The 26,854-nt window shown below is 39.4% G+C and overlaps 1 protein-coding gene across 1 annotated transcript; it reads left to right on the forward strand.

Moving 5' to 3' along the window:
* Nucleotides 1-1,606: 1,606 nt before the first annotated feature.
* LOC120567759 (vasoactive intestinal polypeptide receptor-like) lies at nucleotides 1,607-25,271 on the forward strand. Its single transcript, XM_039814768.1, has 13 exons — nucleotides 1,607-1,803; nucleotides 3,659-3,752; nucleotides 4,804-4,917; nucleotides 14,508-14,617; nucleotides 15,110-15,207; nucleotides 16,541-16,670; nucleotides 21,339-21,492; nucleotides 22,456-22,516; nucleotides 23,295-23,361; nucleotides 23,451-23,542; nucleotides 23,767-23,896; nucleotides 24,531-24,572; nucleotides 24,726-25,271. The coding sequence occupies exons 1-13, from the start codon at nucleotides 1,744-1,746 to the stop codon at nucleotides 24,915-24,917; spliced, it is 1,344 nt and encodes a 447-aa protein (XP_039670702.1). The 5' UTR covers nucleotides 1,607-1,743; the 3' UTR covers nucleotides 24,918-25,271.
* The last annotated feature ends 1,583 nt before the right edge of the window (nucleotides 25,272-26,854 follow it).

The following is a 26,854-nucleotide window of genomic DNA, read 5'->3' on the forward strand; positions in this document are numbered from 1 at the left end:
ATAATAAAAAGGCTTAATGGTTCTTGTGTATTTTGTTGGACTGTGAATGTAAATGATGATGACCTAATCTGTAAATGCTGTTTGTGTTGCCTCAACTTCATGGCAGTTTTAGGGGATTTAGTTTGTTGTAATGTTTTATTGGATTTTATTATATTGTAAGGTGTACCTATAATATTCTCCAGCCATCCTCTTGCAGCTATATGCACTATACAGATGGGCAACAATGAAAAAAAACAAATTGTCTTAGGAATGTGTTGATTCATCAGTAACATCCATCCCATTTATGCTCCTCTACACATTTATTCAGATTTTACCTTTATTATGTCTGTAAGTCCTTAAAGGACTCATATTTCTGTGCTTAATAATTGCATTTAGTTTAATTTATAAATGTGGTGGAGGAAGTAGGCTACTCAGATTTGTTACCTGAGCAGATGTACCCATACAACAGTGTAGAAATACTCCATTCCAAGTAAAAGTCCTGCACTAAAAAAATGTTATCAGTAAAATATACTTAAAGTATCAAAGTAAAAGTATTGATTCTGTAGACAAAATGCCCCCTGATATGATTATATATGACACTGTTGATTGTTTATACTGATCATCAAGTATAAGTAGCATTTAACTGTTGTAGCTGATCAAGCTTTTAACTACTTTATATACAGTCCAGTGGTTCCCAAACTAAGGGTCGGACCCCTTCATCGGGTCACACCATGGATCTGGGGGGTTGTGAGATGATTCATGGCAGAGGAAACAAGAAAAAACAAAGTTCTGCTAAACAAATTTGTAATCATTACAAGTATTTGAATCTTTTTCTTATGTCTGGGCCTCAAACCATTTGAAACGTTTAAAGGTGAAATGTTTCTCATGGACATAACAAGGGGCCCCACAGAACACTTTCTTTTGTAAGTCACAAGCAAAAAAGTAAAAAAAATAAAATAAAAAAAGAAGAAGAAAAAAGTGTGGAAACCACAGGTTTATTCTTCAACTATGAACTCTGTTTAATAAGATGATGAATATGATGAAGGTGTTTTTATGTAAATTCCTAATCTGTACATTAACTCATCACTATAACTGTTAAATAAACCTAGTGCGTACAATATATTGCCTCTGAATTGTCGTGTAAAGAATACAACAAAAAGAAAAAGGTACAAATACCTCAAATTGTACTTAAATAAATGTACTCAGTTACTTTCCATCACTACCATTTTTTGTACAGGTAAAGCTCAGGAAACAGGAATACAAGTTGTCATAACGCAACATTGCAGTAGCCTATAAAATAAATAAATGGTATTACAACAGACTTTTGTGACATTTCATGATAGGCTTACATGTTTGCTCTTCACAAATAGGACATAGAAAATGTAACAAAGGGTCAGTCATATCTTTATTTGACTTTACCGATACAGTAGATCCTTCTTTCTTTGTACCTAGTGTTTACGCCCTCATCTGCTGACGTTCAAATGTGATCTTTCATTGGTTACTTGTTGGTTGTTCAATGTAAAAGCCCGAGTGGGAGGAGGAGGAGGAGGAGGAGGAGGAGAACGAGGAGGAGGATATCAGGAGCGGAGCTATTCACTCAAAGTCAGAGCGCAAGAACGCACAGAGTCAGCAAGGAGACCCGTACCAACCTGCGGCGGATTATCACGACTTTCTCAATTCCTTTACTTTTTTGTTTTTACTACAATCAGTTTTTTAATTTTTAATTTTTAATTTTTTTTTAACGCATCGACTACTCTAAAAGATATGTTGGTGGCAGTTTCAAAGAGCGTGTGCGTTCTGCTCTCCTGCATGTTGCTGGAACCCGTGAGTATTTTTTTTTTACACTTTTGACTTTTCTCATGACTTTAACTTGGGCTTGTTTTCAACTATGCGTCAGATGCTCGTCTAATTTGGCAACGTAAGGTTGACCACGTTGACCTTTCATGTCAGCGTTGCCTTCAAGTAGCTATATTACGTCGATGCGCACACTGGTGCACTCGTAAACCAGTTTTGGTTGCAAAGCGCACCAATGTTCCCCACTGAGAAGCTTTCACCGGTCAACATGTGTGGAGGAAAGCTGTGGAGAGAATGATTTAGTTAGTAATGGGATGTACCCAGAACATATTGGGATTTAGTCTGGTCAGGTGTTCATCATCATCGCTTATGTTATTAGAGACATTTTAGAACAAATAATATTTCAACTTGATCTACAAAAGTTTTCTCAAAATCAAGAATGACTCCCTCTCCCATCATCACAACACCAGTCTCCTACCTCCAGCTTAAGCCTTTGCTTTGTGTGGCATTCCCCTCAGGCAAATCCTGCAGCTTTTTAAATGACATTAGTCACCAAAGCAAGACAGTGATTGTTTTTCAGTGACATGCATGTGTTTTATGTCCTAGTGGATCTCTTTTCATGACTTAGATAAAGATGAGTTGCCAGGAGAAGTGATGCGTGCTGGTCTCCCAACAGGACACCATTGCAATGGTCTCCTTTGTCTGCCTCTGTACTCTCTGGTGTCCTAAACCACGACTGTCTCCTGCAGAGAAAAATGTATGATTCATGCTGGAACTCAGTTGGAGGTCAAAGCCCTTAGAATAGCATGCTGGCTTTCATGTCTCCATTTGCACACACTCGCAGACGGTTTCAGTGCCTCAGTGTTGAAAATAAAGTAAAGACAAAGATGGGTTGTTACTGCTGGTGGGGAAGGTAAAAATGATGATTATGATCATGATGATGGAGTGCAGGAACTTTTCTCCTGATACTCCAACGTGCGCAGCTTAAGGCAGAGCTGATATATCACTGACAACATCTTCTCTAATCATAGTCCAGAGGTGCACCGTGGATGAAGTAGCGCAGGACGTGCTTCATAGCCTAAGGAGTGAGATAAATCATAACTTAAATGGGGGAGTCACCTTGTGTGTGTGTGTGTGTGTGTGTATGTGTGTGTGTGTGTGTGTGTGTGTGGGAGGGGTGGGCTGAAGTCATATGGCTAACAATAGCCATAGTACCAGTCTGATTAATGCCCGCAGAGAGGAGACTCATTCCCCTAAGTGGCAGCAATAAATCTTCTAGTCCTGTAGAGGGTCTGCATATCTGATGGTGAATCCTCATGGATTCAGCTTCATGTTGAAACTGGCTGAAGATACACTCATCATCTTCCAAACACGCACATGCAAATCTGAGGAATACGATGGTTGAGTCACAGTCAAAAGATTGATTTTGTGTCTACCGTGTGTGTCGGGTGGAGAGATTAATGGTAGCTCTCATGTCAGATCATCTGAGGAAGACCCCAGTGAAGACAATAGATGTGTTTGCCTTGATGTGTGAAGCACTGTTGAGAGAGAACATGCAGCGGAACTCATGCAGGCTTCACTAATGGACAAATGAGCTGCAAGTGACACTTTCAAAGGTCACTGTGGCCTTAAGAGATATACAGAAAACAGGCGCCCAGATTGCTCAGTTGGTAGAGCGGACGCTCACATAAAGAGGTTTACTCCTTGACCCCACGGGCCCGGGTTTGACTCCGACCTGCGGCCCTTTGCTACATGTCATACCCCCTCTCTCTCCCCTTTCATTTCTTCAGCTGTTCTGTCAAATAAAGGCCTAAAATGCCCAAAAGATAATCGTAAAAAAAAGAAGAGAGATATACAGAAAACGTGTGTAATATTCTCTATGCAGGTGTTTTCAGTGCAGAGTCAGATGTGTGACATGGTGAAGGAGATAGAGAATGAGAAGGACCTGTGTGACGCTCAGATTGAGAACAAAACAACAGGTATGTGGATTTTTTGTGTGTTTGACATGTCTTTATTGTCCTTCCTGCACTTATTCGGTTTTATCCTAATTTGCTTAATCCACACGCAGGTTCTGATCGAAGTGAGACAACAAGCTCTAAAGAAAACAAAAGCTGTTCAAACCTCCCCTCTGGCTTTACATTACAGCTTGCATGGCTGAACACTGTTTTCCACCTAATGCCAGCCGTCTGTCACATGCGCCTTGGTTCAGTTTTAAAGTAAACTTTCTAATTGATTATACTGTATTTCACGTCACATTGAGTGTGCAATAACAAAACTCACTTAGCTGATTTGTTGTTTCAATTTATTGTTGATGGAGCTGGAATTACAGGTTGCTAAGTGGGGTGTTGCATCCTCACTGCACGCAGCACGTAATTATGTTTTACAGAGAAATAATCGTGCTTCATTGAGCATCTATACCTCTGTGTGTAACCCAAAACCTCATTGATTCTAATGCATGTATCAAGAGACTCTGTTTACTTTCACACAATGAAAAAGTCATTAAACACTCATTAATTGTTTTTCATTTAGATCATTTTGCTCCCTATGGATTCCCTCAAATGTAAATGCTGCCAAGTCCTCAGGGTGATGATGCAAATATCAGATGGTAAATAGATTTTTCACAGTGATGAAATGGCAGGCAGGTGTGGATTTGATACCTGCCTGCCGTAATCTGACTCTGCATCCTGAGAGCAAACACACTGTAGATAGTAGTATAGTGGTCTGTGTAAAAAAGGACGGGGATCTGTTTTATTAGTCATGGAGGCAGCGTGTTAACTCAGGTCATCGGCTGTTATGGACCCAGGGGCTGTAATGACAGCTGACTTGAGCCAAGATATATTGGCTGCCATGGGAACTCCAGCGGTCCACCTTTAGCTGAAGCAGGCTGCTGTTCGTCACTTGAATGGAGTCCTCTGTCAACAGATTTAGAAATATACTGTCCCAAAACAGTTATGTTGTTATCTTGGTGCATGTGGGGTTTCTGTGTTCAACAATTACGAACATGCCTTTCTCTCTCATTGTCTCGGTCAGGTTGCAATGGGACATGGGACAAGATCACCTGCTGGCCCAGTGCTGATGTTGGAGAGCTGGTCACCATCCCTTGCCCCAAATATCTCTTCTACTTCTCCAGGAATGCTCCCAGACGTAAGAATCAGGTTTATTAAAATTTGCTTTGTGTGTGGTTGTGTGTGTGTGTGTGTGTGTGTGTGTGTGTGTGTGTGGGTGTGTGTGTGTGTGTTTGTGTGTGTGAGGAAAGAAATGGGGCGAGGGAAGGCAATACTATATAGACTATATAGATGTCTTGTATATGTTGTCTTGTTTGTGCGATGGTCGCACAAGTTTGTGTTTTTTTTGGCAGAAGGTAGATGGGTAGAAGGTAGGTTCAGTCATGCATCAGTCAGTGATCTCATGCCCCTTCAAGACAGTATTTGTACATAGTTACACATATGCAAGAAAGAAAAACAAACACGTTACCCAGTAGTTAAAATTAAAAGAATTGAAAAATACAATGCAAAAAAAAGAAAGATAAATGTGTTAATAAATAATGAGCAGACTCTGACACATGCTCAATGACTACTTATATGTATCCATTATTTGCAAGATTAATTAAAGCTGCTGTAATCAATATATTTATATTGGAAAAGATCATAACTATCTGCCACTTTGGCAGGTGGATTTTAAAATCCATTAGCCACACAGGCTCTTTTGCCAGCCAATTTCTTTTTGCCGTGTAAAGGTGAAATACAGGAAATGCACGAGCATCATTCTTGAACTTGTTAAGAATACACATTTAAGTGCTGTCAAGTTATTAACAAAATCAATACTGCATATGTATATATATATATATATATATATATATATATAAATATATATACAGTATCTCACAAAAGTGAGTACACCCCTCACATTTTAGTAAATATATCATTATATCTTTTAATGGGACAACACTGAAGAAATTACACTTTGCTACAATGTAAAGTATTAAGTGTACAGCTTGTATAACAGTGTAAATGTGCTGTCCCCTCAAAATAACTCAACACACAGCCATTAATGTCTAAACCGCTGGCAACAAGAGTGAGTACACCCCTATGTTAAATTCCCATAGAGGCAGGCAGATTTTTATTTTTAAAGGCCAGTTATTTCATGGATCCAGGATACTATGCATCCTGATAAAGTTCCCTTGGCCTTTGGAATTAAAATAGCCCCCCGACATCATCACATGCCCTTCACCATACCTAGAGATTGGCATGGGGTACTTTCCATAAAATCATCTCTCAATGCAAATCAAACCAGCTATTAGGCTAATCGACATAAAACCATGCCAATCTCTAGGTATGGTGAAGGGCATGTGATGATGTGGGGGTATTTTAATTCCAAAGGCCAAGGGAACTTTATCAGGATGCATAGTATCCTGGATCCATGAAATAACTGGCCTTTAAAAATAAAAATCTGCCTGCCTCTATGCAGTGTTGTAATGTAACGGAGTACAAATACTTCGTTACTGTACTTAAGTAGAAATTTCACATATCTGTACTTTACTTCGCTATTTAAATTTATGTCAACTTTCACTTTTACTCCACTACATTTCCTAGATAAAATGTATACTTTTATTCCGTTATATTTCCACTAAGCATCTTCGTTACTCGTTACTAAAAAATAAAATTAGAAGAAATGTGTGCGATTGCAATAAGGGAGGTTTGGCGAATCACTGCTCCTAGATTGCATTACGCACACTCCGCACGCCGCGCGCTCTATTTCAGCGCTTGTTTGTTGCTAAAGGAGGAGGAGGACGCACAACTGAAACCGCCATGGAAGCATGAGCACCTACTGGAGGACCTCCCGTTATCGTAGACGACCAGGCTCGACATAAGCAATGGTCCGATGGCCCGGGGCCAGTAAAAACGTATGTCGGGCTGGTTGCAGCCACAGTCACTGGTGTGTGCGTTACTTCACGCAGCACATGTAGCCTACTGACTGGAAACGTTACCGAGGATTATTTACCGCCGATGGCGCAGATGAACTAACGCAACACTCGTTACTGTAAGTAGGTAGCCTACAATAAAACCTCCATGATTAAAGAGTCAATACTTATCAATAACCCACCTACCTGTTCTACAGGCGGAAACACGTAGAAACCCATATCTCAGTCTGCGCTGTCCACTCTCGTCCACCGCGCTGTGCAAACACAGCTCTACTCTGCAAACAGCGACTTTACAAACGAGCTAAAATGAAAGATGTCAGTTTGTAGTCTAACTGTTTGTCTTAATTTGCAACCAATCTTGAACTTTGGACAAACTCTTGTAAACGTAGCTGCTGTCTAAACGAGCCATCCTCTCCGCTGGAGCGGTAAACCTATGGATGTATTTTAAGACCAAAACAAATACATGTGGCTACTTAATATGCACGTGAATGACGCGTTCTTCATTCTTGACGATGTTGCTGGTTGTATTATTTAGAAACAGAATTGTCTGATTTCAAATTAGGCATACAGGACTAATCTGAGATCATTTTCTAGTTAAGTAGCCTATCTAGTTATCATTATGGATTTTCCATGTTTTTAGGGGTTTGCTTGCTAATGTAAAAAATATAGCATTAATTTAGTAAGAAAGTGAAAATATCAAACAAGATGATCGTATTAGGTATAATTTTATTTTCTTTATTTGAAAGTCCGGCCCCTGGAGTGTCTGCTTAAAAAAATTCTGGCCCTTGGAAAAATGTAGTTGATGACCCCTGGTCTAGCTTTGCTGCTAATGGCACAACATCCAGTGGCTTTTTTATCCTTTTCCAATCACACCTATGATATTTCTTTCAGGGCCAGTAAAAATGTAGAAGCGGCCAGCAAAACTCTGATCTACTGGCACCGGGGGCCAGTGGGGATTTTTTTTTATGTTGAGCCCTGCGACCACCCCGACGATGGGGGTGAACTCAGTGAACAGGGTAGTGGTGAAGATAACGTCATACACCAGTGTTGCAAGAAATGATGTCAGCTCTAAAAATCTGCTGTTTGTTCTTTGAACTTAAGATAATTGTGCCTGAAAAGTCCTAGAAAAGAATGTGATTTTGATTTGATGAGTGAGATTAAGAAGATATGGGAACCCTGAATATGCTTTATGCTTTACTATAAGAAAGCCACAATAAAAGTTCTAACTGCTTGCTTTTAAAAAATAAATACATTAAATATCAGAAAATTACTTTTGATACTTAAGTACAGTATATATCAGATACTTTAAGACTTTTACTTAAGTAATATTCTAAAAGGTAACTTTCACTTCTACCAAAGTCTTTTTCTAGTACGATACTTGTACTTTTACTCAAGTATTGCTTTCTAGTACTTTATACAACACTGCCTCTATGGGAATTTAACATAGGGGTGTACTCACTCTTGTTGCCAGCGGTTTAGACATTAATGGCTGTGTGTTGAGTTATTTTGAGGGGACAGCCCGACATACGTTTTTACTGGCCCCGGGCCAGTAAAAACGTTTCGCCAAACCTCCCTTATTGCAATCGCACACATTTCTTCTAATTTTATTTTTTAGTAACGAGTAACGAAGATGCTTAGTGGAAATATAACGGAGTAAAAGTATACATTTTATCTAGGAAATGTAGTGGAGTAAAAGTGAAAGTTGACATAAATTTAAATAGCGAAGTAAAGTACAGATATGTGAAATTTCTACTTAAGTACAGTAACGAAGTATTTGTACTCCGTTACATTACAAACCGATAGAGGCAGGCAGATTTTTATTTAAAAGGCCAGTTATTTCATGGATCCAGGTACTATGCATCCTGATAAAGTTCCCTTTGCCTTTGGAATTAAAATACCCCCACACATCATCACATGCCCTTCACCATACCTAGAGATTGGCATGGTTTTATGTCGATTAGCCTAATAGCTGGTTTGATTTGCATTGAGAGATGATTTTATGGAAAGTACCCCATGCCAATCTCTAGGTATGGTGAAGGGCATGTGATGATGTGGGGGGGCTATTTTAATTCCAAAGGCCAAGGGAACTTTATCAGGATGCATAGTATCCTGGATCCATGAAATAACTGGCCTTTAAAAATAAAAATCTGCCTGCCTCTATGGGAATTTAACATAGGGGTGGACTCACTCTTGTTGCCAGCGGTTTAGACATTAATGGCTGTGTGTTGAGTTATTTTGAGGGGACAGCACATTTACACTGTTATACAAGCTGTACACTTAATACTTTACATCATTTCAGGCACTGCCCACAACAAACTGATATATGACCATAAGACCTCAAAAACATGACATCCTTGGCGAAGGTAATATCTCCCTGATCAGGTGCAAGTGCAAACTCCTGAAATATAATCATGTAAATATATCTTCTTTGAAATTGGCCAATTACGAGAGATTAGTTAGTTCTTAAACAGCTATGAATATTACAGCAAGGATTACTATATACCTCATTATGCTGGTCCTGTAGATCCATATCATTGAGTCTAAAATTAACTTGAAATGTGATGTAACGGATGCCTAATTATGGAGGAAGGAATTATGGATAGGCTATATTAAAAGAATGATGCTCTAAACATGCAATGCTGATGAGTCCTTGTCAGTATCATCACGTCCCATGTTAGAGACCAGAAATAGGAAATACAAATGCTCATTGATGCACGATTCAGAAGTCAGGCATTGTGACGCACAATTACCTATTGTTTCTATCTTTCCTGACACCCCTCAGATATCACAAAGAACACAGTGAAACTGAAAACACACGGCACAGCTTAGTCACAAAAAGACAAACTTCCCATCCCGGGCACCATCCAAGCATCAAAGACACATTCTGTTTATTTGTCCCTTTAATCTATGAGATGCCTTGCAGGGAAGTTGTAGCACTAATTATGTATAAGGTAAACCACTCTGGTGAGAATTTATTGGCTGAATTGCAGTGTTTGTACAGAGTTTCCCGTATATCTCCATTTTTCATTAATTGCCACGCTGAGTCTCCTCAGTGCAATTACGCTGTAAAAGTTGATGGAGTTGTTTATGTGTATTCAGCTGGCAGAGAGGCCTCAATTTCAACTTGGTGCCTTAAGAAATGTTCTTATTTTTGAGTTGAAGCAGCTTGCAATTAGCTTGTAAAAAACACTGATATAGTTCTTTGATGAGCTGTACCACAGGGACTTGGCAGTTATTTAGTTCTACAGAGATATTTTAGCCCTTTTAGCCTTTTTAGCATATTGTTTTGGTTTTTCCACCCACAAACTTTCAAACTGTGTCAAGATGCGGCTGGTAGCTTTTTCCTGGAGAAACGCTCTGATAAACCAAGTGTATTCTTCCTGCCCAGCAACAAATGGCAAACAAAGTTAGTAACTAGCTACTGTAGCACAGTAGCATTTAGCACACAGTGTAACGTTTAGCAGATAAGAGCCAGATATTTTTGGTCAATGGTTAGACCAAAACCGAGCTAAAGGGAGAAAGAATTTTTCTCATTCACCAGATGGCCAGAGACACGATTTTATGAATGCTAATGTTGCTTTGTGCTAGCTGAATGCATATACAATTGTTTGCTAACATTTTAATCTGTTCTCAGGGTCCTAAATTCCCCAGCTTAATATACACGTAATATAACACATTAACAAGACCTTTCAAAGGGTCCGTTGTGTTGAATTCACCCACCTACAGCTTAAAGCCTACTGATGTTATAGTCTTTGAAATATACACCCTCAAATTTGCGGGCAAGACTTTTTTTTGTAGACATTGATATCTCCACATTGGCTGAACGTATTTTTACCATTCAAATTAAGATGTCCGTCTCCCTTCATTTGAACTGCAGAGATAGCCCTTGCCAATCTATTACAATGTTAGTCTATAACTGTATTTAGAGGTTATATCAGAATAGGTTTACATGGTTTACACACACCATATTTTTGTTGTACTACACATTGCTGCAGCTCCTCTTTTCACCCTGTGTGTTGAGCTCTCTGTTTTAGCTACAGAGTGAGGCATCACACTTCTGTTCCATCTTTGTTGGGAGTCACACATGCGCAGTAGCTAGGTAAGCACTGCTACCCGGTCAGAAGCAGAGTATGAGGGAGTGCCATGCTAGCAGCTAGGCGAGCATTATAACATATGTTACAAAGTGACCCACGTTCGTCACGGAAGTAAAGGCTGGACTACAATAGAGCTGTTTGGAGCAGTTTGGCAACAGTGTTTTCTGTTGGAGATGGTAAGTGCCTTTGGGGTGGACTTTGGGCTTTTTTACTTTGTAAACCTATAACATGCACAAAAAAGATATATAACACAATAAAGGAAAGGGAAAAAGCCAAAAGGCATAATATGAGCACTTTAATATGCATACCCACCTCTTTTACAATGCATTAAATGTGGTCTGCTGATGAAAACTCTTAGGTCTGTCAGATTGTACCTGTCTTTGGTCATGTGTATGACACCTGATAGGTCAAACAACTTCACAGCCTTAACCCGCAGATGTTCCATCACCTGTGCTGTGCTCCTTAGCTCCTATAAAGTTACAGATTTCAGCAGTAAGTAACTGTGGTGCTTTTACACATTTGAGTGCATCTGCACAGATAGTGAGGGGGTTCCTGCCCCTGTTATTTAGTCAGTATTTTCCAGATCATATTCAGGACATGGGAGGGATTTAAACCAAGGATTTATCATCAGCATGTGAAGGCATGGTGCAGAGGAGAGTGGTTTTCTGGGAAGTTGTGATGTGACCCAGATGGGAGATAGTGTGACCTGAGAGAGGAGAGCACTTCAGGGAAAAGAGCTTCATGAAAAATCACCAGATTTGTGAGGTTAAAGGGAGAAGAGGCATATTTCACTGACATGTCAAAGGTTCACAGAGTCATCACGCCCCCACCGTGCAGGAACCAGGATGAAGCAAAGTGGCTTTAAAAGAAAGAGGTGGGATTATAAGTGGCCATTGCTGCACTGATGTGCATGATATCAATTATGCCGTAAATGCTCTGCTCTCAGGTCATGTAATGAGGACTTAATTAAGGGATGATGATGATGAACGGTCTGGGATTCAGTGCATTGTAAATTACTGTTGCAGTCGAGTGAGAAACCTTTATCTCCAAATGTGAGGAACTAAGAAAAACAACCTTGTGTGTGCAGCTCGACCGATGTGTATTTTACAGTTTATTCATCTTATTTTGAAAAGGTTTCAGAACCCTGAGAGGGTAGAGAAGTATACTTTTTAAGAAGTTGCCCTTTTGTGAATGGATCAACAAAAAGCTTTTTATCAAATGTATCCACTGTCAGTAAATTGCAAAAGACCCAGGTTATTGACACATCTCGAGCTATTCATTTTATGAGCCTCGAACGCACAAAAACAAGCATTACGAAACATGGCGCCGCAGAGATTCACGGTCAAGTCATAAATTTAGTTGAGCTGGAGTTTGCCATTCTCGTGAACTCTTTACCTAGAAGGTCTAACACAAACACACAGTCATTCATCTCTTTCAATAACACGGCCAACTTACCCTCAAGCTCAGAGTGACAGAGTGCCTCGCTGTCAATGGTTTCACTTACATGCCATAATATTCAGCTAAATTGAAGCTAATAGTTGCATGCTAATATGAATCTTCCTCCAATATATAATTAGGAAGAATAAAGCATTTGACTTCATCCACAGAAAAGTCAAGATAAAAAAAAGCCTTGAAATTAAAACAATGACAGGGTGATTAACTCTTTTCAGCTCTCCTTGTTGTCGTGCGTGGCACTGAAAATCCTTGCAGTCATGTTTTCGGGGGGATGATGAAAGCATTCTTCTGGCAATCCCTCAAACAAGCCAAATCCAGTGGTGGCATGGGCTGAAACAGCAGAGGCTTATCATCGCCTTTGTGTCTTGTCATGTTGTTTGAGGAAGCTAAGCCTCCGTCTTCTCTGCAATACGCCACTCAGGTATTTTGTGAGCTGACCATATTTTAATGCCAAATACATTCTAAGACTTTGGATTGTTGGTCATTTCCCAACTTGGTCTTGATTTGATAGTGGCTGTGGAGCGATATGGTTGGGAAATGTAAGGAATGTCCTACATTTAGATTTCTACAGCAGCATGCAGTCCAAGGATTAATTTGTCGCCAACGCATGCACCTTCCATTCTTTATTGACAGGAAAGGAGATTAGGGAAATGCTACAAATAAATACTACACAATAGGAGACTGAGCTGTCAACCTGTGCTTCTTACTGCTGGTTAGAGGATTAGATATGCCTCATGAACATTGTAAGAAGGGTTTACAATCCAATGAATGACTAGTGTATCATCAGAATTTTCTTCCTGTTATTTAGGAAAGATTATTAACTTAAACTCCTAATCTATAGCTGTATTATTGCCCAACATCTGCACATGTAGCACTTTTAAAGGATGTTATGTGATCCAATGGTCAAATACTTTTCCAAAGGATTTTGACATGCATAATAATTTCTTAGAATTTTTTTTTTAGCATTTTATATAGATATATAGATATATGAGACAGACAGGGAACATGGGATGAGAGAGGGGGCGAGATGCAACATCTTAACCTCCGGGCCACCATAAGGTATCTTATAATTGGTTAAGTGATGCATGTTTACTGAAATAGCTCTTTGAACATCTACTCTGGTCAATTTCTTAAAAGGCAAGGGACAGTGTATGAAAAAGTGCATTAATCGGATTTTATTGTTGCTTAAGTGACAAATAAAACCAAGATCATATTTTTTGTAAAATGTACTAAGTGTGCAGCTTTCTGTACTGTATATATAATGCAAGACGTGACGAGACAAGAGGTGAATATACAAATCTGTGCACTTATTTATTCACTTTTTTATATTTTATTTCAATCTGTACTATTTGTTATTCTCTACTCTACTGAACTCAAGCCTACTATGCAGAACTCTAGTGACCTCTAGCCTCAGAGCTCTACTCTAGATTTAGATTCAGAGATTTACCACTGAGCTCTTGAATGCTGTACTCCTCAGAACTCTACTCTGAGCTCTAGTCTACTGTACAATGGTGGTCTAATAGTCTGCAGAGTAGACTAGAGTAGCTCTACTGTACTGTAGAGTTGATCTCTGTAGAGCTCTTCACTGCTCTATTCTACTGCACTGTACTCCACAGAGCTCTACTCTGTGTCGCCTAGTCTGAGCTCAAGTCTCCTGTACTGTACAGAGCTCTACTCTAATCTCCTCTCAGATCAATCCCACTCCTCTCTTTACGGTCACTCTAATGCACTTGGACCTTTCCCTTCTGCCCCCACGGGTAGGCCAGAGTAAAAATATCTCTCTGCTCGGCTTTTGGCCTCCTGCGGTGTGTGTGTGTGTGTGTGTGTGTGTGTGTGTGTGTGTGTGTGTGTGTGTGTGTGTGTGTGTGTGTGTGTGTGTGTGTGTGTGTGTGTGTGTGTGTGTGTGTGCAGCCTGAGAGTAATTAGGAAAAAGATGGATGCAAATATACATTTGGCACATCTGAGCCGGTGGGACGACTGATCCTCTTCAGTCATTCCTTCCATTTCCTTTTAGTATTTGGGAGTATTCCAGTGAGACACATGCATCTCAATGTGACATAATTAAGTGTGAGTAAATGTAGGAGAAGTTTTGCCTTGTGGCTTATACAGCCCTCCCCTCCCCCAACACACACATACACACAGTATTATAATTATGATTACATAAATATTGCATTCTAATTGAAACACATTGAATCTGCCAGAGCAATGAGTTGTATTCTTGCAAGAGTAATGTTGAATATGCCCTATGTCCCTCTGCTCATTAGGTAACCTGTCAAAGACCTGCACTGAGGATGGCTGGACCCCAATCAGCATAGACTCCTACATAATGGACTGTGGATACAACCCCAACAACACCATAGATGATAATACGTCGGTATGGCATCCAGAGTTCAAAACTCAAAACCAGAGAAGCTGTAATCTTGGCTACCAATGTTGTTCATTTCTCCCCCATTTCGGGTCACATTACTGCTGAAACATATTCGGTTGGGTAGTATTTTTTATTTCACGCTACAAAGTCCTGCTGTATACTCTGTTGAAATCACAGATTTTACGAAAATAGCAACAACAGGATTGCTGATATGGAAAGCTGACCAATCAGAGCAGACTGGGCCTTTTCGGGAGGGGGGCTTAAAGAGACAGGCGCTCCTACAGAGCGTCTTTTACAGAGGGTGAATACAGGTGCAGCAGCCATGGGCAGTATGAGAAACATAAAGTGCTTTTTGAACATTAATGTATGTAAACATGTTATAGTAGAAACACAAAATACAAGCATGCACCTGAAAATGCTATATAATAACTCCCCTTTAAATGTCAAACTCAGTCCAGATGAACTATTTTCAGTAAGCGTACGTATGTGTGTTTGCAGGGAAAATTCTTCGACGCCATCAAAGTTGGTTACACCATTGGTCACAGCGTGTCCCTCATCTCTCTGACAATCGCCATCATCATACTGTTTCTCTTTCGGTAAGGAGATCCATCAAAAGGCTACTTAACGTCCCTGCGTAAAGGCAATCAAACACCTTTTCCATCATTCAGAGCGATAAAAATTCTCATTTTGCACCATACTTCCTGTATTTTATATATATATATATATATATATATATATATATAGAGAGAGAGAGAGAGAGAGAGAGAGAGAGAGGTTTCACAGTGTTTTCACATAGTAATCTGACACAGATTTTGTGGGACAAGATGTCCAAATTTTACATTATCTGTTTTTGCAACATTTCTCTAACAAAGCAGTCAACTGCAAACAGCCATAAAGTCAAACCACTTAGTCGGGCTGCTGTTGTTCACAGCATGTTCCCTTTTGACCATCAGTCCCAGGGTTGCAGAGAAAAGGTATGTGCACATGTTGGCATGACACAGAACTGATCATTAGAATAAGTTGAATTGGCTGGTCTGTGTGGCTTCTAATAAACTCAGTCAGTCTGTTAGTTTGGGTGTGTTTGCATTTGTGTGTTAAGGGCTAAACAAAAAGGGATGTGTTTACTCCTTTGGGTTATAAAATGCCAATGATTTGAACTATCTAGCAGTGACACAGGATATGAACAGCGTTTGCTGTTTATGTTCAGCAGCAGACACCATGTTCAGGCAGCTGGTTGACGCTGTGTGTAATCGCACCCGTCCTGCTGGGATGACTCGCCTGATGGGTTTACACAATTCACCACCAATCACAAGCTCACAAGGAAGGCATTTGTTTGAAAACACCCAGGAGAGAATTTACATTAGTGATATTTTCTCTGCAAAAAAACCCTGATTTGTTCTTGTTTACCTCTGTGCTGAATGTCAAGGGTCTTTCACATTTGTTTCTGCATGGTAAGTATACAGTATGTTTCACTGGAAGAATACATACTACAGCCAAATATGACACATACAGATAGCTTTAACTGACAATTACATGTAGCTTGACATTTAAATAACAGCACAGAACAGTAGGATAACATTGGAAGGCAATAGCCATGTTCAGTAAGTGCTTATAACGACTATTCTCCTCAGCTAAAGTACACATTCTCTCTGTGAAAGAGAGAATGTGTACTTTAGCTGAAGAGAATAGTCGTTATAAGCCCCTGTAAATTATGTCCATGAAGTTTCTGGTAGATATTTTCTTGATATTTATTACGATTGTATGCTTTGGTGCCATAAACCCACCACTTTATAATTCATTTTTTGGGATAGGTCATGAATAGTTCATTTGAGATCTTTAATCAGTGGGAATTCATTAAGAGAATTTTGCATTTTGCTTTTCCTTCTTGATTTAAATCCTCTTAACTGTCGATGTTGTCCTCTTTTGCAGGAAGCTGCACTGCACAAGAAACTACATCCACATGCATCTGTTTGTGTCTTTCATACTGAAAGCTGTGGCTGTTTTAATGAAGGACGTGGTTCTGTATGAAGTCGGAGAGACAGACAATTGCCAGTCACCTGTGAGTAGGCAGCATACTCTCCTCCTTCCATCTCAGCATGTTCCATGTCCATTTGATCAGCCAAGGTTCAAGGTTCTTCATTTGTCATGGGCACAACAATAACAGAAGTAGTCGTTACCATTAAAATCTTAGGCCTCAGGCACCTCCAACAATGCTCATTAAATAACTCACACAAACACACACAAAAAAACACAAGTAAAAGCATATCCAAATCTAAGACAACAGAAACCAATAGGGCAAGTTAAGATATAGGGCTAAAATATAAACAAATAAAACATGGATGAAGTAATATAATTACAAAATAAATGCATTTGTGTAGACAGTATTGCAAATGAATAAGACTGAATGTAAAACGACTGTAGTAATGATGACGTAAAGCCGTACATTTTATCGATTTTCTTCCCCCCCTTATAAAAAGTCCTGCATCATAGATCGAGCTAACTCGTCCATCTGATTTATGAGCAGCAGCCGGCTGTTAGTTTCTGTTATTAGCTGAGGCAATCTGCATCTATTTAATTACTCACTCGGACTTCATGCTTTGTCTCGGAGTTTACTTAATGTGTAAGCGCTCAAGTGCTTGTGGGTGTAGCAGTGTTTGCCAAGTCCCTTCCACTCCTGAGACAACGTTTCCTCATTCATCTGTCCAGCAGGATGTTGTGAGAGTTCCTGTTTGCTGAACATTAAACCTGAACTACAGAGAGCTTTATCAATAAATCACATTCAGAGTTCTGATATCTAGTTTCTTTGTCTCAATAACATGACCATAGCAACAATATCGACATAAGTGCTGAGTTAAGATCATTTGTTTTGTTTGATCAAGTCACCAACGCCAGTGGTATTTTCTCAGGTCTTGCTCCAGCTGAATCCACAGCTTTATAACCAGAGAGGATTAGACCAGCAGACTGTAAATCACCTGCTTTACTATCTATAAATGCTGATTGTTAATGGTCGAGTTTAGATTTCCTCTTCAGGGTACACAGATTGTCCTGTTCCAAACACAGCTGCTAACCCTCTCAACTGTTTCTAAAAAAGAAAGCAACATATTAAAGCGAAAAACAACTTTACACATCAAGACCAGTTTACTCATCATGAAGTAAAAAAAAAAATTGACATTGTACGCAAGTTTTTACAGCCTTTTATGAACACCATTGCCCATAAGCCCTGGACCACCTCGGTTTAACGTCTTCAGCTTAACAGGACAGAGAGTGCAGAACAATGTAGACATTTTTATATAGCAGAGATGATTACAGCTACAGAGTTGGAAAAATTACATTATAAGAAAGCGTTGGTTGATATCTGGTATATGACATAAAACAACTTACAATGATGCAATAGAATATATAGAATACATGCTGGCAAGTTTCCATGGGAATCGTAGTTTTTATAGATTTTGGTTATCGGATTGGATCAAATCTTGAAAATGGGTTGTTCAAAAGGGAAAGAAGGAATCTGAAATCAGATTAGATCACGGAATCCAATCCTAGTTTTAATCTGAATCAAACCTTCAGTTTGTGTTGTTCAAAACTTGTCCGTAGGATTTGGATAACTTTGATCCAAAAAAACAGGATTATCCTGATCCCAACAGGGGGTAGGATTTCAAGGTGGATTCTGGGAAGAAAATGTAGTAAAATGTTTAAATTGGTCAAATAATACATTTGTATCATTTAGTGTATATACTTTTATTTATATTTTGCACATGACTTGTATAACCGTTGTAACAGAGATAAAGTAGATAAAGTAGACATAGGCTACCAATTAAGCTATTCAGTATAGTAAAGTTAAAATAAAAATAAAAATGATCTTGTCCCCATGTCTAAACGAGAAACTGAAAGAGCAGAAGCACAGATCGTCCTGGCAGAGGAACAAATCAAGCTGACCAAACCAAAGCCAAACTTCAGATCCGCCTCCTAAAAGCAGGGCTTGGAAATGCTGGTCTCTCCTCCTCAGATGAAGAAGAACCCTGACCATTCTTTATTTTGTTAACTATTGGACATTTAACCTTTTGTTTTGTTTTTAAGACGTTTTTCAAAATATCCACAATGTATTTGTTAATGTATATTTGTTTTTATTTGTTGTGGCTCAGATGAGGGGTCATAAAAGAAATTATGAATGGAAGTGGATGTTTATGTTATTTTTGTCTCAAAATAAGAAACACTTCCAGTGACCCCATGTTGGCTCTTCTACCTGTTCTTTACATAGCTGGTAGCCCTCATTGTGATATGTTGTCCCATTTAGAGCACTGGTGATCCGGATTTTGTAATCTTGAATACTGTGTATCTGGATCAAGGTGATCCAGTCCAATGTTGCTTTAAAAAAACGGCATAAAAGTAAAACAGATTACCTGATCCTGAATAGCAAAAAATGGGATTTCCAAATCCGGATAATTTTGATCCAGATTAAATGTTTTGAACAACTGGCCCCAGAGGACCAAGGAAGTCTTTGGCTCTCTATAATGTCTCTGTGGCTTTGGAGGGAGACTCAGCGAAAATTACCCAGGTGATGTCTTCAGGATTATTTTAGGGGGAAATTTGTGTTAAAAACATGGCCGTGGAGTTTGAAAGACATGGGCACCCACCAGGGTCAAATGAAAGATGCTATCAGTTTGAATTATAGGAAGTTAAGATCCACTGTTTTGGGGGCTAAATGCATATTATTGACTAAAAGTCAGAATATCTTGCCTGCTTCTTCAATTTTAACAAGTCTCTTATGGGTCCCCTAACTTTATGCAATAAAAGATTCACTGGAGTGCCCCTTTAAAGTGAGACTTTATGTAACTTTTGAAAGAAGAAATAACACAATTTTCTTCTTACACATGAAAAGTGGAATTTATCAGCAGTACAAGCAATACAAGCAATGCACTTAGAGGTTTTACCTCTAGAGACTTGGTCTAGTATGACCAGTAGCTTAGGGTAGTTAATGATTTGGGTAGATGTTATGAGTCTTTTTTCTTCTCTTCTTGTGGTATACTATGTCGTATAGTTTACCCTTACCATGGCCATTTTTCAGGACAAGTTACATAGTCTCGCTTTAAGCTGTTCCGTCATTGTTGTTGTAGCTGTAATGTTACACCCAGTGTTGTGCCTGAACGCGTTCGTTGAATGATAGTTCATGAACTCGTTCATATTTTGGGCGAACATGAACTGAACGTACTGAATAACTGCCTGATGAACGTTACTGTGAACTCGTTCATTCTGGTGTCTGTGAACGGCACGCTCTCTCAGTTTAACTTCGTTCAATAGGGTGCCAGATTTCTATAGAGCCTTCCAGGTGAAAAGCCGGCTAAAACACACCGTAAACAGCCCTTAATATGTAGCGGAAAAAACACCCAATCTGGCAACACCAGCCACCAGTGTAGCACCGCCGCATGCGTAATCAAAACAAAAAGCAGCATGGAGGCGACAAAGCAGCAAGGAGGCTGTGTTTGATCATTTAAAGGTCCCATGGCATGAAAATTTCACTTTATGAGGTTTTTTAACATTAATATTTGTTCCCCCAGCCTGCCTATGGTCTCCAATTGGCTTGATATGGTGATAGGTTTAAACCGAGCCCTGGGTATCCTGCTCTGCCTTTGAGAAAATGAAACATCAGATGAGCCCATCTGGAATCTTGCTCCTTATGAGGTCATAAGGAGCAAGATTACCTCCCCTTTCTCTGCTTTGCCCGCCCAGAGAATTTGGCCAACCCATGAGAGAGAGGCATCATGGCTTTCAAATGAGCAAAGTGGCAGTTGGTCAAGGCCACACCCCCCACCCTCCACCTTGCCCCCCTCTCTCCTCCTCAATAGCTACAGACACAGAAATGGCACATCCTCAGGAAAGCTCATTGTGGGACTGGCTCTAGTGGCTGTAATTCTGCACCAAGGCTGAATTTCAGGAAAGAGACTTCAGATACAGTATTAGGGGACCACTAAGGTCTATAGAAAAGCATCCAAAGAGCACCATGTCATGGGACCTTTAAACAAGTTTTATGACAAGGTCGGTGAGGATGGGAAAAATCGTACATTTCTGTGCAACTTTGCCCGCCGGCTTTCAAAAAGAAAATCCGCACTTCAGTCACATCCACAGCAAACCTGAAATGGCACATTGAACTGAAGCAACATATGGAAAAAACATTTTTGGAACTGTGAACTTAGTTCAACATTTTGAAGTATGAACTATGAACTGAACTAGTTCATTTTAAAATTTGTGAACTGAACTTTGAACTAGTTCATGTAGAAAGTGAACTTTCCCAACACTGGTTACACCTACTCAGCCACCAAAAACAGTATCTTACCATGGTACTGTACTGTGAGGGGCTTTAAATATGAAAAATAATGAACATAAATCTCAAATACACTTTGACTACAGATTGAATCAGTCTAGCAGTCAGAATTACTTTAATCAGCACAACTGTAAGGTAACCTCTGTAGAATTATGTCTAATTATTTTATGCTCATATTAATTGTGATAATGACTGTCTCCTCGCTGCTACTTTTGACGATTGACATGCCAAGTCTAACAGAATCCTTTTCTCATAAGTGAGTCATCAATACTAATTTAAGAGTAATTTACTAAAAACATTCTCTACTGGCAGGAACATTTGTCTTCATCATTTGAATTGTAATATAATTGCATTGATCTACATTCACTGGTAATGCAGTAAGCCACTAACATCCTGGTTCTCCTGTAGGTGAGCTGCAAGGCAGTGGTGGTCTTCTTTCAGTACGGGGTCATGGCGAGTTACTTCTGGCTGCTGGTGGAGGGCCTTTATCTTCACACTCTGTTAGCCGTTTCCTTCTTCTCTGAGAGGAAGTACTTCTGGTGGTACATCCTGAATGGTTGGGGTACGTGCCAGCTTCTATACCATATGTTGATGAATACAGATAACTCACAAAAGCTTTGCAAGGGGATTTGATCCACCCATTTGTCAGAAGTGGCAGCCAGAAATCGTCAAATGCCCATCAAGAGACAGGCATCATCATCAGGCAACCTGAATGTCTGTTTTGTAGTCTTTACAGCCACAGCATATATTATAATATCTTAAAGAATTTTTAAGTGAGGTTTTATACATGCACCGGGTGCATTCTTTTCCCATCTGCATATGAATGAGTCTTCCTGCCAGTTTTAGATTAGTAGCAGCAGGCAGCTGCCACTCCGCTCCACTCTTATATTTCAGTCTAAGAGTCCAGCCATGCTTTTGATGCTCTTGATAGTAAAATTGCAAATTTAACTAATCCATAGATAATATGTGAAGAAATGTGAAGAAAATTAAACTTTAGATGTTTTTAATGGCTAGATTTGGCACCAAGGATGCTTTTATGACAGCTCTTATCAAAATAAATACATATATTCATTCAGAAGTGTGTGCCTCGAGAGCCGAAATATCTTTGCTCTACATTTTCATCTTTCAAATACTTACTTTGGCCTTTTGGTCCATGTGACCTGCCTTTGCCTTTTTTTTTTCTTTCCATCACAGCAATAAAGTAACTATAAATAGGCCTGAAATGTTGTGTCTGCCAGCAGGAAAATGGAAACGAGCCTGTGACTCTCCTGCAGATACCCAGGATGAGCCAATATTGGCACAGAGCACATATGGGTCCAGTTAAAAATAATAAGCATACCAAAAATGCAATATTACTTTAGCTATAAAATCATCCAAAAGATTAACAGTGTACACATGCTCAAGGCTCACCGTCATATGTGTTGAGTCAGAGTGGGGGTTGTTTGAACGTAATTAATAGTTTATCTCTGTGACGTAGAGATTATTTTAATGTTGAAATCATTTGTTTTTTTGTGTTTTTTTGCAGGGGCTCCAACTATCTTTATCTCAGCATGGGTGATTACAAAGGCTTATTTAAAGCATCCTGGGTGAGTTAATCATTCATCTTTGCTCTAATCTTGTTGATTAATGTTACTTATCAGTAACACTGATTTAAACAATACACATTTATACACTCAAAATATAACAATAATAGCTGGTCTCAGTGAAAATAGTTGAAAGAACACATTTTTGCACCATTTAGATAGGCCAAAAGTACAGTTTGGCTTACTAGTCTGACAACTTTAAATCCTTTTTCTCATCTTCGCATCTGTACTGTAGTTACTGCTCTCTGCCATAGACTCCATAGATGCGGCTCCACTTCCTCCCACTTTACAAAGGTAAAGCCAAAATATCCAGGATCATGGCGCTGCCATCTTGTAATTTTGGAGCCAGAGTCTGCGCAGTAGTGATCGGGCGGTGGAGCCGTGGTATCGAAGTCCCCCCCATACAGCAGCCCAACCAAGCGCTAGTCAATCACAGCTGTCAATCATGATATTTCACCCCCTTTTTATAGCATCAAATAACTAATAAAAACCAAACTTATCAGAAAACAAAAATTGAACAAACATCAGTGTGTTATAAACTAGCCTACCTAAAATGTCAGAAACCATCTTTGGGAAAAAGTTATTTGACTGTACTTTGATTTTAGTTTGTTTAACCCATGTCCCATCCGCTGACATGGACGGGGCAGGATCTATGACCTATACTGCAGCCAGTCTATGCATCAACCCCTGCTCTCTGCCTTTGTAGCACAGTTCAAGGGGTTGTTCTATTTTAATGTATTATTTTGTGAGAATTTGTTTGTATTTACTTCTCTTCTGACAGATGCTGGGAGATAATTGACGACAGCCCATGGTGGATCATCAAAACACCTATTTTAGTCACCATACTTGTAAGTCACGGCTCCTCTTCATGAGTAATATTTCGTATGCAGCTCTTCATAATGCAATCATATTAATCAGTCTGTTACTATTTCGGCAGGTGAACTTTTTCCTCTTTATCTGTATAATCCGGACTTTGCGGCAGAAGATGAATTGCCCCGACATCGGAAGAAAGGAATCCAATCAGTACTCGTAGGTTTTCAGTACAGGATGTCAACATCTCTATCATAACATGGGTTTCAGTCATTTCATATCAGCTGACATTGAATCAGTTATGTTTCTGCCTTTATGTTGTTGGTGGTGAGCAATTATAGCTCTTGCAAAGTGACAATCACAGCCGTGTGCCGGATTTTGTGGTTTTCACAAGGGTGAACGCAAACCTTATCTTTTTCTTTTTAATTTTTCTACTTTTTTAGGAGATTGGCTAAATCCACTCTACTGTTGATACCCCTCTTTGGCATAAACTACATCATCTTTGCCTTTATCCCTGACCACATCCACCCACAAGTGAGGATGGTGTTCGACCTTATTCTGGGGTCATTTCAGGTAATGTCACATAACAGCATGCAGGTGTTAGTTAGCAGTCTGTCGGCTACATTACAACTTTCCAAATGTCAAACAGAAGCAGCACTGCTTTCTGATGTATTAAGGGATTTGATGTACCTAATCTGTCTTTACAGGATTGCCATCTTGTGTTTTAGGTAAAGATCTGTGCCTTAAATATGGCCCCAGATAGAAAATAGAAATGATCCTTTGATTCCATAAAGTTAGAAGAAAACAGCTTGGTAACATAAAAAAAACATTTGTCTGATTAAGCAAGTAAATGGTTTGTTTAGCTGACATGTTTAATTTTCTATGCTTGAATAATGAGGTCGCTGATTTACTGAGTATGAAATTGAATGTGAACGCTGAGAGCCAAGTGCAATGATGGAAACCTAGTGATGGAAAGTATTCTTAATTTATAACAGTTTTTAGCTCAGAATGATATCTCCTGGGAACGTTTCCCAGAGATCTAAATGATGAACCTCCTGTCTGAGCCCGAAGTTGGTCATAATCGTACCGTCATTATTCATACACAAGCATTTTGAGTATTTCCCCAGCTGTACTATCACACTGGTATTTCTTTTCAACAACAGCTCTTATTGGGCTTATTCGTTTTATCTGCTTCTCTTTTCTTCAGGGTTTTGTCGTTGCAGTTTTGTACTGCTTCATGAACGGAGAGGTAAGTAAATTCAAACAAAACAAAAACAGCTCTTTAAGATGTTTACTCTCCTTTTATGTCACTAAATCTCATTTTCACTCCCCCTCCTGCATGTCATACCCTCTTAACGCCCCCTCTTCTTCCTGTTTGTCTACCTCCTCGTTGCTCCTGCAGGTGCAGGCGGAGATTAAGCGTAAGTGGCGCAGATGGATGCTGCAGAGGTTCCTGGTTGCTGACACTAAGTATCAGCAGCCCTCCATAGGCAGCAACGGCAACAACTTCAGCACCCAGATCACCATGTTTACCAAATGCAGCCCTACAACACGCCGGGCCTCTGAGTGTCAGGAGAACCTCTCTGCCATCTGAAAGCCATCTACAGTTAAAACCCTTTCTCTGTTTCTATCATAGGGTACTAAGGTGTACGCACATGAACTGTTGCAATGCAGTTGATATTGGTTACTGGAGGTTAATATGACATTTTAGTGCTGAAGCTAATATTTTTTTCATTGTAACTATCTATTACCTGTCAAAAAATGACAACACGTGAGGAGTGTTTTTCTTGCAGGGGTCTGAAGCCACTTACGGAAAACACAGCACTTGTCTGGTAAATGGGTTAAACAATTACCTTTAAAGGTGATGTAGGTAGGATTGCGAAGATCCAGCACTTAGCCAAAAGATTTGAACATCAACAACTTCTCAGTCCTTCCCCCTTTTCTGCTAAAGCCCAAAACGGTCTCCTAAGCCCCTCCCCCCACAAGGGAGAATGAATGTGTGTGCCTGAGCAGTGATTGACACGCAGTTAGACACCCTCCCTGGCCCTGATTGGTGCGTCTGAACAGGGAGCTGTGGATTTTTGCAAATTGCACTACAGGCTGTAGGTGGTGCCAGAGGAGCAAGATCTTTTTTTTTTTTACCTGTTTCATGTAGTTCTACTTGAACATAGGGTCAGTTTCAGCAAATATGGCAGAAAGTTAGTTTTACAAGGCTTACATACTGCACCTTTAATTTGCAAAAAAGAAAATTTTCACAGATTGTTATAATGTAGCTTTGATCAGAATGGAATTTTCATTGTATCGCAGGTTGACCAGTCTGACTGGCAGGTATCTGGTACTTACATATGGGCTAGTCTAATGCAAACATATAGGCAAACAGATTAGTTCATTAACAAAGTAAAGCTTTGTTGAGATCACATGATGAGTCAACTCAAACTGGCTTCTGACAAGTTGTTGAAAATCAAATTTCAGAATAACATTAACCGAGTCTTTTATAAAGAATACAATACTGCAGGGATTAAGATCTTCATGGCCACTATGTGGATTAAAGGGAAATGGAACTCTTGGCTGGTGTTTTCCATCTTATGTTAAGCAATAGTTGGATAGAGCCAAAGACGAGTTGTGTCCTATAAGAAGCAAGATGTTTATTAAAAGGCTGTGTTACACAAGATGGATCAGAGCACTTAACCTAATGGCCCATGTTGCTTAGGGGACCAAAAGTAACAGCATCAATGACAGTGTCAGGCTGCCATGAACAGTAGTCACAGAGGAGGAATATATAGCATAACGTACTGGACGTCTTATCCTGTCTAGGACAGTTTTATCGGGAGCATACACTCTGCTGAATTACTGCTGAATAACATTCCAGAGGAGACACTAAAACTCCCGCTTGTGGAATTTATCTCAGATTACAAAGGCTTTTAGTTTTGTCTGAGTGCACGGTTGCTCAGCATATGTTAATTTTTACTGTTTCTGCAACTAATGGACCGGATGTATTCCATTATTTGTCCACTCCACAATACACAACATTGTGAATAAATATATGGTAATACTGATTAACTTCCATTAACTGGATTGCATGGATTATTAATTTCATTGCATCGATAAATAGCTTTCTATTCTATTTAATTTTATTCTATATTTGCAGATTAAATTAATATTATTATTATTGTACCATACTATAGCATATATATGTATATGTATATATATATATATGTGTGTGTGTGTGTGTGTGTGTGTGTGTGTGTGTGTGTGTGTGTGTGTGTGTGTGTTGTGTGTGTAGCAGCATTTGTCGGTCGGCCCACCACTTTGGTACAGACCGAAATATCTTAACAGCTATAGGATGGATTGCCATGAAATCTTGTACACACAATTTTCCCCAGAGGACGAACCTTAATGACTTTGAATATATTCTGACCTTTATCTAGCTCAACCAGCATGTCAAGGTTTCCACTTATCTAGTGAAATATGTTTATTTTGTTTCATTATCTACAAGATGGATTTGCACAACATGTTTTACAGACATTCATT

This window comes from Perca fluviatilis, chromosome 11 (assembly GCF_010015445.1).
Source record: "Perca fluviatilis chromosome 11, GENO_Pfluv_1.0, whole genome shotgun sequence".
Classification (NCBI taxonomy): Eukaryota; Metazoa; Chordata; class Actinopteri; order Perciformes; family Percidae; genus Perca; species Perca fluviatilis.